Source organism: Micromys minutus, assembly GCF_963924665.1.
Source record: "Micromys minutus genome assembly, chromosome: 4".
NCBI classification, from domain to species: Eukaryota; Metazoa; Chordata; class Mammalia; order Rodentia; family Muridae; genus Micromys; species Micromys minutus.
In genome coordinates, this window is record NC_137973.1 from 56185754 (window position 1) to 56205184 (window position 19431).

General features: G+C 41.4%; 1 protein-coding gene across 1 annotated transcript in view; it reads left to right on the plus strand.

Moving 5' to 3' along the window:
• Positions 1–257: 257 nt before the first annotated feature.
• Positions 258–19431, plus strand: part of PRSS12 (serine protease 12) — a 57744-nt gene continuing 38570 nt past the window's right edge. The window contains exons 1-2 of the mRNA XM_080915379.1: positions 258–890; positions 15508–15658. Coding sequence (XP_080771505.1) covers positions 413–890; positions 15508–15658 — 629 coding nt within the window. The 5' untranslated portion in view covers positions 258–412. The remainder of the gene's footprint in view (positions 891–15507; positions 15659–19431) is intronic.

The following is a 19431-nucleotide window of genomic DNA, read 5'->3' on the forward strand; positions in this document are numbered from 1 at the left end:
TTTCTCCAGAGATTGCAAAACACAGACAGAACGACCGAGAACAGGAGGGACGGGTGCCAGGCGGGAGCCGTCAGACAGGGCTGTGGTGTGTGCCTGTTGGCACCGGCAGCCTAGACCTTCCCCCGCGTTGGCACCGAGAGCCCGCGCCTCCGGCTGACAGCCGAGGGTGGGGTGGAGGTCGGGCTCCGGGCGACAGAGCTCCTGGTGCTCATCGCCTCTGGCACTCCAGCCTTTGCTTCGCCGGGCTGACCCTTCCTTCGGGTCCCGGTGTGAGCCTCCCGCCGCCCCCGGGGCCCGGGACAGCAGGGCGGCGGCGCGAGCGTGGGAGGGGGCTCTAGGACTCTGCCGGCCCCGCCCCGCCCCCTCCGCGGGGACCCGGAGCCCAGCATGGACCACACTCGGCGCCGCAGCCATGGCGCTCGCCCGCTGGGTGCTGGCTGTGATTTTAGGGGCACTGTCCGTAGTGGCCCGAGCTGATCCCGTCTCGCGCTCGCCCCTGCACCGCCCGCATCCGTCCCCACCGCATTCCCAACACGAGCACTACCTTCCCAGCTCGCGGCGACCACCCAGGACCCCGCTCTTCCCGCTCCCGCCGGGGACCCCCGCTGCCCAGCGCCCTCAGGTCCTCAGCACCCGGCACACGCCCCCAACGATTCTACACCGCTGCAGAGCAGGCGAGCCGTGGGGCAATGCCACCAACCTTGGAGTCCCGTGTCTACACTGGGACGAGGTGCCGCCCTTCCTGGATCGGTCGCCCCCGGCCAGTTGGGCTGAGCTGCGAGGGCAGCGGCACAACTTCTGCCTGACCCCGGATGGCGCGGGCAGACCTTGGTGCTTCTATCGGAATGCCCAAGGCAAAGTGGACTGGGGCTACTGCGACTGTGGTCAAGGTGAGTGGCATCCGGGCAGAGGTGACAGCTGGGGACTGTACCTGTGTATCTGGATACAAGGGGTTTGCATTGTGGTGTGGGGGCGAGCTGGGAAGCCGGATAAGTAGTGAAGTGCACTCGTCTGTATGGTAAGTGTCAGTCAAGAAAGCATGCATCGTGTGACGATTGTCACGGGGACAGTAGCTGCATAGGGTGCTCAACTCTAGAGCCTAGAGAAGGTCTGTCCGGCCAACGTGAGTGTGTGTGTGTGCGCGCGCGCGTGTGTGTCCCACTGGCAGGATTTGTGCATGATGGTGGATGTCTGCTTGTGGATGTCAGCTAGCCTTAATGAGGCACTCTGTATACAAAGGAGGAAAGATAAAGAAAAACATACATTTGCTGGCCACTGGTTTGGGAAAGGAAATTATTAAATGTAAGCAGACTTGGGAAAGTGCTGTGAAATGCTGGTCCCGCTGCCACTGTTGACTTTAAAGCATGACACAACTCTCAGACCAAAATACAAAGCCGGTTATGTTCTGGGGCGCCTGTGGTAAATACCACCGGGGAGTGAAGAACAAAGGAAAGGGGGCAGAACAAGGACTGCCTCAGTAACAGAGGAGGCAGCTAGAGTCAAGAGCATATCATTTATGGAAAATCGGGGTTAAGAGTCAACTTTAGCAAAGAAAGTTACTAGGACATCTTAAGTTTGTGTCAGCGATTGCATCACATTTAAACCCGAATGCAAATGGTAATCTGCCATTCACACTACTTTACTCGGAATTACTGGAATTTGTATTTTGTATTAAGGGTTTAGTTTGCCTCATGCAACATTTGGGAAAGGAAAACAAACGATTTGACCATCCCCTAATAGACCAAAACTTCGGCCGTTTTCGATGACCCTGTATGACAGGAGTTTTACAAATTTCCTGAAGTGTATCCTTCCAGCTTCTGGCAGTAACCTTTTCCAATGCCATTCGTTTCTCGCAGACATTTTATTTATCTCTGCTTTCAGTAGAGTTAGTGCTTCGAGTTAAAGGAAAGTGATGTGAAGGTTAAGATCAATTATTCTTCATCCTGGAGAATGACATCATCTCTGTACTCATGGTTCACGGACAGAATGCCAATGTGGCTGTAAAAGAACGGAGATGATGTCAAGCACAGAGACCCGTGGTTACCTCATTTACTCTAAGATCATTTTAAATAAAAAATATTGTGTCTAGCAATCATTGGCAGCCTTTTATTATTATTCTTAGTCTTATAGATAGATGTGATAAAGAATTATCAGAGAATTAATATGTAAGGAACAACAGACTGTTTTCCCTTCAAAACATAGTAAAAAGCAATTCAAAGTTAAAACATTATGATGATCTAATTCTCTTTGCAAAAGCACAAGTAACCTTCAGTTTTATATTCCTGTGAAGAGATTAGTTTGTCTTCGAATTCCCTACCATCTCCTCTTTGGAGAGAAATTACTATTTTTCAATGCCTTTAGGTCAATAGACAGTTTTCAGCAGCCAAAACCTCATGTGGTTGTGTTTAGGTGACAGAGGATATGAGGAGCAGAAGAAGCTACAGAAGATGAGTACCAAACAAAGGGAAGAGAGCGCCTCTGTAATACCTGAATCGCTTACAGGACCAAGCCTTGATAGGCAGAACCTTGAGCTCTGTCAGTCACAGAGTGCAGAGTACAGATCTGACTAGCTACACTCCATGCTTCTGAGACAGTGCACCCACCCCGAATCTTACAGTTTTCTTAGTCCCACAACTCCAGCGAGGGAGTTAGGCTAGAGCACTGTTTGCTAATGAAAGAACACTGAATTGTTCTTTAGAAAACATTGCTGCTGTTCAGATGTGGCAATGCTTGACCATTACAACAGCTTTGGGTTTCTTCCCATAAAGACAAGCAGGGTATTTCTAAAAAAGAATTCTTTGCTTATTTGAATATACTGATGTTGTGTCTCTAAGTTTATGTGCGTGTGTGTGTGTGTGTGTGTGTGTGTGTGTGTGTGTGTGCTCAACATGGTGTATGACCTTAAGTGCCCTTCATTTAAAGCCCAGAGAGAGCAACTGGGTGTCCTCACTCTACCTATTCCTTTGAGGTGGGTCTCTCCCTGAGACTTCCCCTTGTCTCCGCCCTATTTGGAGCTGCTCTTACAGACATGGGCAGGGTGCCCCACTTGTTATGTGGGTGCTGGGATCCAAACAGCAGTTATCACAATTACATAGTCAGCACTCTTAGCTGCTGAGGCATCTCTCCAGTCCCAGAAAAAAAAATTCGTTTTTGAGAAAATTAATTAAAAGAAAACTTCAAGCTCTGGGCATGTATTCAGAATGATCTTGAATAGTTATCACATCAAGGACTCACTCAACACCCACTTTGTGCTGGATGCCGGACTAAGAACTTTATGTTTGCTTTAGTTATTTTTTCATAGACAACCTTATGAAGGAGCCCCTACATGTTTCTATTGGGAATCCTAAAGGCATATTGCCAGGAAAGCAGAAGAAATAGGGTAGGATGTGTGCACAGATGTGCCCACTCTCACTTACAGCTCATTTCCCTCTGCTCCTTTGTTTGTATACAGTGTAGAAATATCTGTGCTCAGCTGCAACATGCCCTTGTTAGCCTGTGGGGTGGTCGAAAGGGCAGAACGAAAGGAGAGGAATTACGTTTAGCCCGAGCACAATGCACATTATTTCCAGTCGCCTATGCTTAAAGGTCCTGCTTTTTGTCTTTACAGAAAACTGGCGCAGAAGAAAAGAATGATATATAGAAGTATGATCCCTCTTTTAAAACCTAAACTGGGGTCGGAGTAGAGTTTCAGGTCCCATACAGGGAAGTGAGAAGTAGGGTCCTCCTCCATGATGCTGAAAGAATGGGGTGGACTTCTCAGGTGAGCAAGGTGTGGACAGTCCATTAGCTCATGTATCAGAGCAGGAAATAATTCTTTGGCTCTGGCTCCAAAGAACATATGTAGTAGTAATAAAACATCTTTTTTAAAGTGGGATACTTGAGTCAATTGAGGGAGTCCATTCTCACAGGGAACATTAAACTCATCCAAAGAGGGCTGCCATGAGGGTCCGCCAGGTAAAACTATCTGCCATCAAGTCTGATAACCTGAGTTTGAATCTTGGGAGTCACATGACATTTGGAGAGAACTGACTTCAAGTTTCCTTCTGACCCCCATGATGTATGCCCTTATCTTAGTCATTGTGCTATTGCTGTGAAACAACACCTAGACCAAAGCAGTTCTAAAAGACAACATTAAATTGTGGGCTTGCTTTCAGTTTCAGAGGTTAGTTCATATCATCATGGTGCGGATGCAGGCAGCCATGGTGGGTGGAAAAATTCTACATTCTGATCGGTAGGCAGATGCATGTATGTATGTATGTGTGTAAAAGTGTCTTTTATTTGCCAGATGCAATTGTTATCTTGGAGACTTACTTCTGATTAAACTTATCCTTTCTAGCTCTTTATGAACTCTGGCAGGTTGGATCGACTCTGTTGTTCTGGTCCAAATGCCTTTACAAGCTGACTGATTCAATCTGGTTTTTCTCCACTTCTGCCTGAATTGGCCTAATATTAACTTTTGTAATATATTCTAATCTTCTGGCTCTTTCTTATTCTCTGGCTTCAACTGCCTCTGCTGAGCCGCACTGCAGAAACCTCACAAACTGAACAGAATTCAACTGCACTGCCCAAACTACACTGAGGGAACTGACTTGACTCATCTCTCTTCCTACACTGCTCTTAAGCAGCCCCTCTTTCCTGTTCTCCCGAGAGCTGGGTATAGCCCATCACTGAATGATTCAGTGAAATCTTTCACTGATTCATTACTTTGTTGGCCTCTTAATTAGACATCATTTCTAAACAAGGCTGCTTCCTTTTTCAAGCTAACTTTATCTTCATTGATTGGGAGTAAACGTGTGTACTAAAGGTAGGTCTGCATTCCAGCCAGATCACACAGACCTAGAAGGTCTTTGGATGGTATTCCTTGCTAGAGCAGCCATGTTGCTGGAATCCATACCATACCATACCATACCATACCATATCTACCTACCTACTTATCTATCCATCCATCCATCCATCCATCCTGGGCTTAGCATGGGCTTTTGAAACCTCCAAGCTCATCCCCAGTGACACAGTTCCACCAGAAAGGCCACACATTTTGATCCTTTTAATCCTTTCAAGTAGTGCCACTCTCTGGTGACTAAGCATTTAAATATACCAACATATGAAAGACATTTTTATTCAAACAATCACAGCCCCATTTTCAAATAAATAAATGTGAAAATCTTCACCATTTACCTAGAGACTTGTCAAAATGCTTGGGCTCTAGCTTCAGGGTTTTAATTCCCACATCTAGGTCAGGAATTAGAAGGCACCTTTCTAAGGGTCAGTTGAACTGAGCAGATGCTGTTTAGATGACTTTCAAACTTGCTAGACTATAGTCACAGAGCAGGCAGGAGGTATGCCAACATTAGTTTCCGATAGAACATCATCACTGGTATTTGTTCTGCCAGTGTGTGGTAATAAACCACATAGCTTACCAGAATATCCATCTTAACTGAGTGGGAAGCCTCTCATATTTCCACAGGCAGCTGACTTCTTCCTTTCACTGATCCTTTGCAATGAGCCCATGCTTCCTGACTCTGAGTGGCCATGATTTTCAGTCTCAAGTTGTCAGAGCAGAAATGGACAACTTGCTTGGCTCTGTCCTGAGAATTCCCCATTTGTAGCAAGCAGTGACTTAGCCTCATGGCTGATGAGTAACACAGATAGAATAGGTGATAAAGGAATCTGGTCATCAACTTCTCACCACAGTGACAAAACACCCGAGTTAATCAATAGGAGAAGAGGAAAAGATTTACCTAGGCCTTTGTTTTCACAAGTTTCCGTCCATGGTCCATTTGGCTCCATTGTTCTGAGGGCTCTTCTGAGGCAGAGCATCATGGTGGGGTGCTAAGGAGCACAGCCGCTCATGACTTCTCAGTCAGGAAACGGAGACAGAGTAAGGGACTGGGCTCTCAATTCCCCTCCAAGTGCTGACCCGGACCTGCAAATCCCTACCTTCCTCTGATAACAAGCTGAGTTATCTCCCAACACACTCGTAGGCTGGTGACCAAACCTTAGCACTTGGCTTTTGGGCAACATTTAAAAATCCCAAGCCAAAACACAGTGAGTCCCAGATCCAGCCTTTATCATCCCTTGCTAATGTGCTCCTAAGTAACCCAAAGCCACGGAGTCTCTTAGTTAAAATAGATATGCTGGACATGTGGGCTAAATACCGTTGTTTATAGATATTCCTTTTGGAAGGCCACATGCTGTTGAAGCGAAAGTCAATTAAAAAGTTAATTAAGCCAGGTAGAGTGGTTCACACCTAGAATCTCTGTACTCTGGAGTCTGAAGCAGGAGCATTACCTATGAGTTCAAGGACAGTACAGGCTGCATAGTGAGTTCCAGGCTAGCTAGGGCTACGGAATGAGATGCTGTCTCGAGAGAAGAAAAAGAAAAAAAGTTGTAAAACGCCCGCCCCCGCCTCCCGTTTGCCTTTTAATCATTCCTGCATCTTCATTCTGTGTGGCAGGTGTGTAAGAATATTTATTAGCAATATTAGCAATAGATTCGATACATTTCCTAGTAGGATTTTATACATGTAGCTCAATCTGACTGCTATCTTAGAGATTTTATATTTAACTTTAACTTCCCAGATATATACTGTTGCCTGTTAAAGGAACCTTTAAAAAAAGCTGAAATGTTTTTTCCTCCCACCAAGGTATAAATATTATTCCTTTCCATAAATCCATTAAGGAAGCTTGGAAGAAACAAAGGACCAGAACCAAATAGAACAGTCAGCTTTGTTTGGTAAATCCCTCTTTCCTAAATAAAACAACTGAGAAGTTAAGACAATTGGTTTAATTGGTTGCCATGAGGCACACTCATTTTAAGAGAGAATAACCAGCAAAAAAATAAAAACCTGCCCCTAGAGCTTTTGGAACTACTAAGAAGTATATTTATAATATGTAGTAATCATAATACACCTTTGAAACAGAGTTATGAACAAAAAATGTCATGTTAACCACACCAATCGTTTTTTTAATTTATTATTGAGCTTCATGGGCACATAAAGCAATTGATTTTAGTTGTTTCTATTATAAGATGGATGCCTGCCAGCAATACCGACTACTGTCCATATCTTTGACAAGAATATTCTCAAAGCATAGAAATTTCAGCATAACAATTACTCAGAAGAATAAGAGAGACTCCGTCACACCTTGGAGATGTTAATATGTGTACGGCATTGCATTAAGTAGACTGCCATGTCCTATACCAAATGTAACACTGGGAAATACATTAATACAGCTTTTGTCTTCGTTACAAGTGATGAAAAATGATATTACCTGGAAACAATTGAATTGGGAGATGGTCATTAACTTCTCAAGTGCAGTAAAGGATGCTAATTTAACTTTAATTTATTTTCTTTTCAACTTCTGCGGGTCTTAGCTATTAGCATCCCCAGCTGTAACTTGGGTCTGTTACATTATTCCAGGTAAAAATGGAATCAGATCATCTCTTAATGTCAGGGCATTTCCCTGAACTAACATCCAGCTGAAGCCACTGTTTCCATTCATTCCTATCTATAATTCATAGTAATTATTCATTTATTATTCATGCAGCTACCTTTAGTAACAGCAATCATACGAGTTGGTCTAGTTTAATGTGAGAAAACGTGAGTTCGGGTGAAAAAACCAATTCTTCTCAGTAACCTGTCTCCCAGAAAGAGTCTTGTCATCCAAACAAGGGTTGCACCAGAGAGGCTGGCCGCCACACTCTGCTAACAAATCCATATGTACTTCAAGTTGAAAGGCCAGAAACAGAATGGCTCAGATTCTGTTGGCTGGGCTAAGTAGCCTTTGGTGGTGCAAGGGAAGGGAATTTTGGAGGTTGACTGTGAGCTTCTCCAAGCTCTTGCTTGTATGACTCCAGGATTCACATAGTAGGTGCCTTTCTGTCTGCATTTCCCCTTTATGAAGTAACACAGTCACTGTAGCGCCCACTGTCATGACCTTGTCTTACTTGACCACATAGAGTTAGAATGGGCAGTCTGAAAGAATGGCACTTCACACTGGGTTTTCCACCTTTCCTATGGAATATGTTTTTATGCACTCACTCACCAACTAAAAAATCCAAAGCAGAGCACAAGCTAGAAAAGCAATTAGCTTTGCATTGGGTTGCCTGACTCATGCTTGTTACCTGCACCCCGTCCTTGCTCATCCCCCTGTACTGAGAATTTTCGGCTCTCTTGTGGACATGCTATGCTATGCCCCAATGTGCTTTTGTTTGCATATGTACACATAGCATTGGCTACTTGGTTCTGCATATGAGGAAGAACATGTGGAACTCCACTTCTAACAAAGCTCTCCATGGGGCAAATTTCTGCAACATGAACCCAGGAACCTTTGTGCTCTCTTTTCTTTATAAAGCTGAACATACATCTACACAAAAGAACAATATAATCTAAAATGACAGTAAGTTAAATATTTTTGCCAAAAATTAAGAAAGAAGAATGCTAAGCATTATTGTGTAACGGGATTTTTTTGGTACCTCCATGTGGATACACTTTTACACATCCATGACTGTTCTGCTGTGTACACTTATAATAGCTTATATAGTCGCCCTCAGACCTCTGCTTGAAATAGAAAAAATTTAATGATCAGAGTACTGAAACTTCAAAACACAAGTATTTAAAAAATAATATTAAGCTAATGAGAATCTATACAATCTCTCTCTTTCTCCCCTCTCTTCCCTTCTCTCTTGCTCTCCCTGTGATGTATATGTGTGTATGTGTGTGCATGCCTGTGTCTACACATCTGGCAGACAGAGGTCAAGTTTGAGTATCTTTCTTTATTACTCTCCACCTTTTTCTCTTGTGCAGTTTGAAGGCAGGGGAGGCCCAGGTCTGTTTAGAGAAATTAGCTGCCACTCTGAGAAACATTTCAGAAGTAGCAAGGTGGGGGGTGGGAAGGCTGTGTGAGGGGAAGGGACAGACTGTTTTTTGATAACACAGAATTATGGCAATTAAAACATATTTGCTAATTTAGTTTTCAGTTTATGTGGGTCTGTACGGCAGGAGTGCTTAGTCAGCCTGGCTTTGAACTTCATGACTGGGCTGCCTTTTAACCTTTCTTACACTGAGCTAAGCTTATTGCCCTTTCTCATTTATAACTGTGTACCTATAATTTGTACAAATGTATATGTACACATTGTATCCACAGCCCCACTGAAAATCTATATGGCCATTAGGACAAAGTCACTCCTGGAGTGATCCTGAACCAGCCACTGTTAGCCCTTCTCAGTGGACAGAAAGTCTGAGGCTGTGTATGCATCTGCCTAACTAGAATCATGATCACTGGCATGCTATAGTGCATGTGCGAACACCCAATGTCTTAAAAGGGGATTCTTGTGGGGTCTTTGCCTAGGTTTGGAGGCCAGGAGAAAGTGTTGGGCAGTAGTAGTTCAGGGGACGATTCGATTCATCAGGACACAGAAACTTCTCAGTGATGTTGGATACGGTTTCTCCCACCCACAGATTAAGGAAATTAGTACAGTTTTTAAGATCGCAATGACTCTAAGCATCCTAGGATAATAAACACAGGGAGAATACACTGCCACTTGGCAGAGAGCCCATTTGTGGGTGACAGGCAAATTGGCTTCTCAGCATTACCAATGTGTGTGAATTTGCTAAAAAGGAAATTGGACGAGCATTCCTTATCTCTTGTCACATCAGACAGAGCAGAGGGACTCCAGTCTCTAGCTGTGTGTCCTATGCCTCAGAGGGTATGGTGCAGTAGAATCTGGGCTTGGAAACCGTTCCTACTGCCTTTGAATGCTACTTGTGGTTTTCCGTGCCTCATCTCTAAATGTCCCTGTTACTTAGGAGAGAAGTTGTTAGGCACTGTTCTTTAAATTATTTCTCTTGTTTCCTCAGAGTATAACATAATTAAATCATTTCTCCCTTCTCTTCCCTCCCTCCAAACCCTCTCCCACGTCCCACCTTGCTCTCTTTCAAACTCATGGTTTCTTTCTTCATTAAATGTTGTTAAATACATATATGTATAAACATAAATATTCCTAAATAAATAGACAAAGCCTGCTTCGTCTGTGTGTTACTTTCATGTGGGTTTTTCAGAGCTGAACATCTGGTCTTGGATAACTAATGGGTACACTTTTCCCTGGGGAAGACTATTTCTCCTGGGTAGTCATTAAGTCTCGCTGTGGTTTGTTTGCATGATTAAGTATAGGTGCAGTTTGTCTCTGTTATTGGAGCATTCTTCTATCTCTGTTGACATGGGTAATTTGGTGGTGTTGGTAATTAATACAGACAATGTATACATTTAAATGAAATTTCAAATAACATTTGAAATGAATACATAGATTATTTGATTGGAACAAATTGTTGGAGCTTTAAATAAAAAAAAAAAAAAAACCCAAACTTCTGGTGTTTGTGGTATGCGTAAGATTATCTACCTGTAGAAGATTTTATGATTTAAAATAACCTTGAGCCATTCAAACCCCTAGGACATATTTCTTTAATTATTTATTTGGTGTACATGTTTGGTGGGTATGCAAATTATCTAAGAACTTTTAAATCGGACTTATTTTTTTCTTTTTAATATAAAGGTCATCTATATAATCTCCCTTTCTCCCCTCTCTTCTCTTTTATCTTGCTCTCCCTGTGATATATAGTGTGTATGCATTGCTTGTGTCTACACATCTGGAAGACAGAGGTCAACTTTGAGTATCTTTCTTTATTACTCTCCATCTTTTTTTCAAGATTTATTTTTATTTTGTTTGTATGTGAGTTTTGCCTGTATGTATGTATGTATATATATATATGCGCACAGCATAGGGTGTCTGGTATATGTGGAGGCTCAAAGAGGGTGTTGGATCCTCTGGAATTGGAGTTAAGAATGTTTGTCACCATATAGGTGATGATAACCACAATCAGGTGTCCTGCAAGAGTAGCAAGTACTCTTAACTGATGCACACGTGCACATATGTGTGAGTACATGTGTGTTTCCTTGAGAATATCATATATGGTACTTTAATCATATCTACTCCCTCATTCTCTTCCTTCAAGTTCTCCTAGACTCCCTTTCCCCCCAATATGTTCTCCACCAAATTTTACTCTCTCTCTCTCTCCCTCTCCCCCCCTCTCTTTCTCTCTTTTTGTGTGTGTATGTGTGTGTGTGTGTGTGTGTGTGTGTGTGTGAACAACACTAAAGTCTGTTAGCATTCCCAAGTGCACATGGGTGTGGCACCACCCTGTTTTGATCAAAGAGAGAAAGGTTATAAACTTTCACCCAGCAAACACAAACTAGAGAAGCCAGTATTACTGTCTATGCCATTTTTAGTGGCCTGCCCCTTTAAGTACAAGATCTTAACCAAAGCAGAGCAACCCAGCTTTCTGGTTGCGAAGACAACACGTAATATTGTTTATTGTTTGATTGATGGATGCTGTAGCATGAATACAGTTATAGACATTACCAGGTAAGTGTTGGGTATTTTTAAACTATAATCCATCTGCACCTTTAATATGCATATTAAAGAACTAAAGTAGGTCCCATCTGGATGCTATTATTTTATGAATGAGTTTCAAGCTCTTGCTGGCACATACTTTAAAATTCTAACATAGAATAGTGGGGTTGGAAGAAATCTTCAACTATCTAACCTTCTCCTTAAGCTTTTCTTTTTTCACACTGGCTGGCTGAGCTTAAAGACACTTGCAGCTTGGAGTGATATTTACTAAAGGCGAGACTCCAACGTAAGCCTCACTTGGCCCGGCGACAGAATACTTGCACAAAAACTTCCGGACTTCTATTTATTTTATAGCTGCAAACTGCTCATTTTCTTTTTAGTCACATCTTAGATAACCAAACCCAATTCAGGCCTGATGGTAAAGGCTTCTGGGGGCTGGGGAGATGATGGAGCTGCTCAGAGCATCTGTGGTCATTACAAAGGACTGGTTTCCAGTTCAGAGTTCTCCCTCAGTAGTGAGCAGCCATTTGCAACTCTAATTGTAGAGGATAATGGTGCTTTGTTCTGACCTCCAAGTCACCAGCACACAGGATGCACACACACACACACACACACACACACACACACACACACATAAATACACACACACACACATACATGCAGGCAAAACCTTATACACACAAAATAAAAAATTTAAATGTACATTTTTAAAAGTTCCTGATTTGGTGTTTTGATTACCTTGATCTACACATACATATTCAAATGTGTGATGTGTGTATATGCTTTCTTTTCCCCTTTAAAACCCATCTTTGTTAGTTTCTTCCATTTATAAAAACCCAAATGCTTTGATAGATTTTTTTTCTTACATTTTGATAAACCTAACATCTGCCTTTGGATTTTCAGCGAAAGTAAAATAACAAACCAAAGCTCACTATCTGGACTGGGCCATATTCCCATTTATTGGAATGAAGTTTGTTGTCAAGGAGATTTAAAAACATAGTGTTTTGTGAAATAGACATCTGGTGGGTGGGACATGACCCAAGAAGGTGGCAACTGCTATCAAGTGTAGCTTTTCCCATTCTTAAAAAAACAACAAAAAAAGAAAGCAACAACAACAAAAAAGCTCTTGTTCCAGTTTTACTGTTTTAAATATGGTTCCAGATGATGAAGGTGTCTTAGTTAAATCATTTCCTTAAGTGTTTAAATACAGAAATAAGTCTGAATAACATTCAACAATATAGTTAAATACTGTTGAAAATGAATGCATAACTCTGTCTGACTTCTGTTTTGTTTTCCAGTGATATCTAATTTTATATAACTCAGATACAAAAATATTATGCACTGTATATTATGTTTCATGAAACACTTATTTTGGCAATAGAAAATCACGGAGAGTGCAAGATCATCTTGATACCAAAATATAAAATACTGCAATTGGCACAGAATGCTTTCCCAATAACTGTCTTAGTTGCTTTCTCATTATTGTGATAAATACCCTGACAAGTGAGACTTAAGGGAGAAAGGGCTTATTTTGGCTCACGATTTCAAAAGGACATAGTGCATCATGGCATGGGAGATGTGGCAGTAGGCAGGGAAGACATACCCTCAGAGCAAGAAATTAGACAGTCACTCTGCATTCACACTTGGGAAGAAGACAGCAAACTGGAAGAAGGGTGAAGCTACAAAGCCCTAAGTCCTGCTTCCAGTGACGCACTTCCTCCAGAGAGGCTCTGTGACCTTCCCTAATGGCTGCAGGAACTGTAGACCAAGTATTTAAACACGGAAGTCTATAATAAACATTTCACACTTAGGCCATTGGAATGGGGTGTAATCGTAATATTGGTAGTTTTCTTTGGGTTGTAGCTAGTATATTCCCTCATGTTGGTTGTTGACTAGAGTGAATGCTTATACCCACTTACATACTAGATATAAGGTGATAAGGTATAAGTATGCAAATGTACATCTCTGGATGTGAACAATATATTTGACTATGTAACCTTTGGATTTAAAAGGTAGCTTGAAGTTAAGGAATGCACACCACACTGCCCTTTATATTTTCTTTGGTGATAACATCATAATCAGATATCCTGGTACCTGAAATGCTAGCTGCTAGCCCATAGCAATTAAAAACAAAACAAAACAAAATAAAACAAAACAAAAGCAAACAAGAGCACACATCAGAAGACACTCTAAGGGCCAATTTAGAGGGATCTCTGTGGATTGTGTGGAGGAACTGGTGGTAGGGGATGGTGTGGTGTGACTGAAATCTGTTATCCTTTCTCTGGAGCATGAGATTCTTATTAAAACTTGATGTTATCTATATTTTCCTTTTCTTTTATCATCCCTAAAAATTCCATCATTTTGTCCTTTCCAGTCCTCTCATTTCTATTTTTACTTGTTGTTTTTTGTGTAATGTACAAGGACATAGATTTGCTTGTGATATTTTCAGGCCCATATAACCGAGTTCTTCTCTGTTGACCTATACTTGTAATAAAATTCCTTTCTTTCTATGCTATTAGAATTTTGGGGTCTACAGGCAGACCTGACATTGTTTACTCAAAACCCACTATGGATTAACTGCTCTGTCAGAGAGATGTAACTGTGGACGTTAAGTAGTATGCTGTGGCTTCACAGTTTTCAGACCTACAGCAGTGAACTTCACAGTAGTCAATGGCCTCAAAGATGCATCTAACTGTTGACCTTAGGCTCAACAAAATCAAACTCTAAAGTTATCCTCAGTTGATGGAGTTTTCCTCCAGGTACTAAAGGTGAAACTAACTCTTCCTTCACTCTCCCCAGCCAGGGGAGAACCTGCAGCTTCCTGTACTTTCTGGTATCTAATTCTTTTGGTTTCGAAAAGTTTTCCCCAAGGCACCCTGGGAAACCCATGGCACCATTTTGCATCTTGTTAGCTATATCTGTTTATAAACACAGATGAGAACATGGGCCTGGTGAAGTACTCTCCCTTGTTTGAAATATCTTTTCTAGGTTTTCTGTAACATTTGCCAACCCAGTCAGTCCAATAATATCTACTGGATGCCTCCAAGAGGCAAAGTTAGTCAGTGGAGCCAGGCTGCCATTTTATGTTTTATTTATTCATTTTTATTTTTGTTACTTTGAGACAGAGTCTCTCTCTGTGTAGCACTAGTTGGTATAGAACTTACTGTCTAGAGCACAATAAGTTGGCCTTCAGCTTGTGACAATCTTCCTTTTTCTATCTCTTGAGAGCTAAGATTACAGCTTGCTGGTTAGGATACTAATTTAGCTCAGTCAGGAAGAGATGTTGATAGTTGACAGCCTAATGGAGAGAGATAGGCCATATGAAAATCAGGGGCATATCTACAAGTGTAAGACACATATGCCTTTCAAACATGAGGGAAAGCAAGAGTAAGGATTCTGAAGTGGAAACCAACGTGGGATTTTTCAGGAGGAGGCCAGAGATGGGAGGCATGTAGTCATGACCAAGTGTATGGGCCAGGAAGGTGACAGAGGGTTTTAGAGATTTATAAGGCACCAACAATATGGCCACTTGTGAGGGTCCTTAGCACAGGATGTGAATATGAGCTGAGCTGTACCCAAGTGAATTGGAGGTTTAATCTATAATGGCCACTAGTTTACTACAAATGAAGCAGATGGGACTTTGCATTGATTTTACATCTGCAATGTGAAAGTAATTTCAAGTTGAAAACAAATATATTATAGATGTGATAACTATGGCCAATAATTACACATTGAAGTTGCTCAATTTATGTTTAATGTTAATTAATTTAAATGCAAAATGAATGACTTCATCATAGTCTGATGAAAATTAACTATGCCTTAAATGGTTGGAAGTTCATGTGTCCTTTCTGGATTCTGGAGTCCCAAAAAAAGCGAATTAGGATTATTTCCTTGAAGGAACTCCCTCTCTAAATATAGTTCAACTTGGAGTATTTTAATTGGTCAAGATTCTCATAATATCTATTAGATATGCATTTGTATTGGCATGCCACTGGAGTAACTTAATCTTAACCTTGAGGATGGAAGAAATTGACGTGTTTACTCTTATGGAAAAGTAAAAAAATCGTGGCCTGAAGTTGCCTTTAACTTTGTGTTACACAGGCCTGGCGTTGCCTGCCATTCGCCTCGTCGGTGGGAACAGTGGGCATGAAGGTCGAGTGGAGCTGTACCATGCTGGCCAGTGGGGGACCATCTGTGATGACCAATGGGACAATGCAGATGCAGAAGTCATCTGCAGGCAGCTGGGTCTCAGGTTTGTTTTGTACTACTTTTGATTTATTTTATTTTATTAATTTTTGGTGGTTACCTCTATACACCAAAGAGGGTGTTGTATGTTTAAATTGCACATATCCTTAAACCAATAGAAAAGGTTATTTTTGATCTTGGTACTAGTCTGTAAACTCTCTTAAGAGTACATCCATATTCTATAGGTCTAACTTGCCTGTGTCTGAACTAAGGATTGTAACGCTTTCATTAGTAGCCTTTACGTTACTCACGAGTAATGGCTGCTATTGTCTACAGCAATTGGTTTTCCCCCCAGGTCATTAGATGACACAGTAATTGTTAGTTTACTTTAAATTTAACTTTTCCAAAGATTGTGTAAACTTTAGAAGATCACTTCCTTTTTTTGTTAGTTATGTTCTGAGAACAAAGAATGTTTATTCATGGACAAAGGAAGTAATTCCCATATAGGGAATGGAATGAAGCTTCTAATGAGAAAGTCAGGGTGAAAAACAACATCCACAGTCCTTTCAGGGTTGTGGTCATTCAGGAATATTATGCTTTTCTAACACTGGTTAACAGAGCTAAAGGTTTACCTGAGATTATGTGAGATATTTTAGAAGCTAATATTTTACATTAAATTGGGTTATTCTACTTAGCACTTTGCAAGAGACCCTTGGGAAGAGGATGTCTCGGGGAATGTGTCATTTTGTGTAGTTAGTCAGATTCTTTGATACTGAAGTAGGATTAGTAACCTTGGGCCAATTATTCTAAATTGTTTTGGAATTGTGTTTTGACTGCTCCCCCTTTCAAAACTCTATATTTATATCAAAGCATTTTAAGCTTGAATATGAATCTCTTAAAAAAATAAGAACATTGTCCAACACAGCCAAATTATCATTATCAAAATTAGCCTAATTCTTCATCATATTCAAGTGTTTGCCATCATTCACACAGTGTCCTGTACTGATGGTTGGTGCATAGGAGGATTTAGTCCAAGATAATTTAGTGTAGCTGGACATTGTGTCCCTGAAGTCTTTTAGAACTTACAACAGTCTCTGCTGTTTTCATTGCACAGACTTTTCAAGGGGACACACTAGAGAATGTCCCATCTTCTAAATTCATGTCCCATCTTCTAAATTCGTGTCATTTATTTGCTTCTTTCATTCTTCCATGTCCTGAAATTGGAAATGGGTCAGGATGTCTCAATTAGCTCAGAACTAGTATTCTTCTTAGGCATCATCACAGGTGATGGGTCACCGACTTACGCTTCACCAGGAGCCACGGTCATAGACCGGCTCTGTTTTGCTTGTTTGTTTTATCCCATAATGGCAAGACTAAAATTGAACATGGAAGTGACATCTTCACTTTCTCTGTGTAACTGTATCTAACACCTGTTCACGTGTGGGAAATGAATGAGCACAAGAAATCCTAAAACAGTCGCTTTGACCTTAATCATTAGCAGGACAGCTGGCTGCTACAATTGCTTTCTTTAGGTGAGTCAGATATAGGGATAGTCAGTCCTTTCTAATAAAAGCATAGCAGATAGTGAAAAGTGAACATGATTTTTAAAAATTGTTTGTCTAGGTCTCAGTTTCAAGGCCAGTATTATTATGAATGTCTCCAGCTGTTGCTGTGGGAGAAATCATGCATAGCACGAACACCTGCTAGCTTCTCAAACCCTGTGTTCCTCCTACCCTGGAGCTGTTACAAAATAGCTCTTCCTAACAGTTTTCTCCCCCATGACATGTTTTCTGATTTACAGCGGTTAGTTCTGTAGTAACTATACAAGATACATAGCTGTCAGGGTCAATCTATTTAGGGAGTGTTATATTTAAAAGATGTTGAACACTAAAAGTAAGCTGAGAATTTGATGGTGATGCCATTTCTCTACCCAGACCTTCTTGATTTTAGTTAGAGATTTCTCTGGATTCTGTATCTTCAAAACACTCTAATTTGTATAATCTGTATTTGCTGAGCTGTCAGTTGCTTATGTTCATGACTTGCCAAGTGATTTTCATCTTGACTATGAAGAAATCTATATCTTTACCCAAAACGGCATTTTAAAGACTATGCCAATGGCATGTTGTTTGCCCCAAGGCAGGATTTCTTTGTGTAAGCACACATGAATTCCCTCCTATTTAGTAGGTCTTAAGTCCAATTAGATGAGTCTCCATTACCTCCAAGAAATAAATACCTATTGATTACATCATTAGAGATATGTTGCCATGCTGGTCATTGCTGTTGTTTGCACTCTCTCTATTTGGGCAGGACATCGATTGCTTATCTCCATTGTTAGCTTGCATGGCACCTTCAGATGCTATAAGAGCTAGTCCTGAGGAGGCTTTCATGTTAGCTCCAGCTCAGCTCCCCAACCTCCTCTATCAGAAGTGTGTGGTGTCTTCAGTACATGGTCTTTCCTTCAAGTTCTGGGAGGCAACCAAGAGTAGAAACAGCCTATGTTGCTTTGGGCATCTCTTGGACTCCACTTGTGATTTTAAAATTTACAATAGCGATTGCTCTTAAACCACAAGGCAGATAGAAAGACAATATTTTGTTACTTAGAAGAATGTATATTAAATTTAAATGATGCATGGGGTGTTAAGGATACATGGAGTTATCAAGTGATTATAAAAGTTCATGTTGTAGTGTGGCATTCTTTTGTGAAAGACAAAATGTATTTTTATTGGAAAAAATAGTTTCTAAAAAGACTTTGTTAACAAATAGTCTGGAAGCTAGAGAGGAGACAGAAGCACACTCACCAGGAAGACTGTGCTACATAAATTAAGTAAAGTCTTATTCTCTCCAGGATTAGCTCAGTGCTTCCTGTCTTGTTGGAGGACTTGACTCCTGACATTCAAGTGCTCTGTCACTAAGCTCAATTCTTCATATCTCTCTCTCTCTCTCTCTCTCTCTCTCTCTCTCTCTCTCTCTCTCTCTCTCTCTCAACTTTTTATTTTGAGAAAGAAAACTAACTTACCCACTCACTTTCTAGTCCAAAACAGTCTTTAATTTGTAATCCTCCTGCCTCAGTCTCCGACATATCTGGGAGTGGTTTTGAATCCTTCACTCTTTGGTTGGTTGCCCCCCTTTGCTTTGGGGAGGCAAAACATCACATTAAAACCGTGTATCAATTAAAACTGGCATCAATGTAAGAAGAGGCTTTTGGCCCAGAAAGGGCATGTTTTCTCATTGTAGGGGAATGCCAAGGCAATGGGGTGGAGAGGGTGATTAGGAGGGAGTGCACCTTTGTGAAGGCAAATGGAGGGGGAGGGGGAATGGGAGTGGGGGGAAAGGGATAACATTTTAAATGTAAATACAGAGTATCTAATAAAAAAGAAGAAGAAGCCAAGGGGTTTGCAACCCCATAGGAAGAACAATATCAATCAACCAGACCTCCCAGAGCTCCCAGAAACTAAACCTCCAACCAAAGAGTACACATGGAAGGACCCATGGATCCAGCCACATATGTAACAGAGGATGGTCTTATCAGGCATCTATGGGAGGAGAGGTCCTTGGTTTTGTGAAGGCTCAATACCCCAGTGTAGTGGAATGCCAGGGTGGGGAGATGGGAGAAAGTGGGTGGTGGGGGAAACTCTCATAGAGGCAAGGCGAGGGAGGCTGGAATAGGAGAATCCAGAGGGGGGATTGGGAAAGGGGATACCATTTGAAATGTAAGTAAAGAAAATATCCAATAAAACATTTTTAAAAATAAAATAATTAAAAACAAGCAAAAAACCAAAAAGAACAAGCTCCTATTCTCAGGGCTGGGAGGTGAGAGGAAAAAAGAGGGAAGAGGCCAAT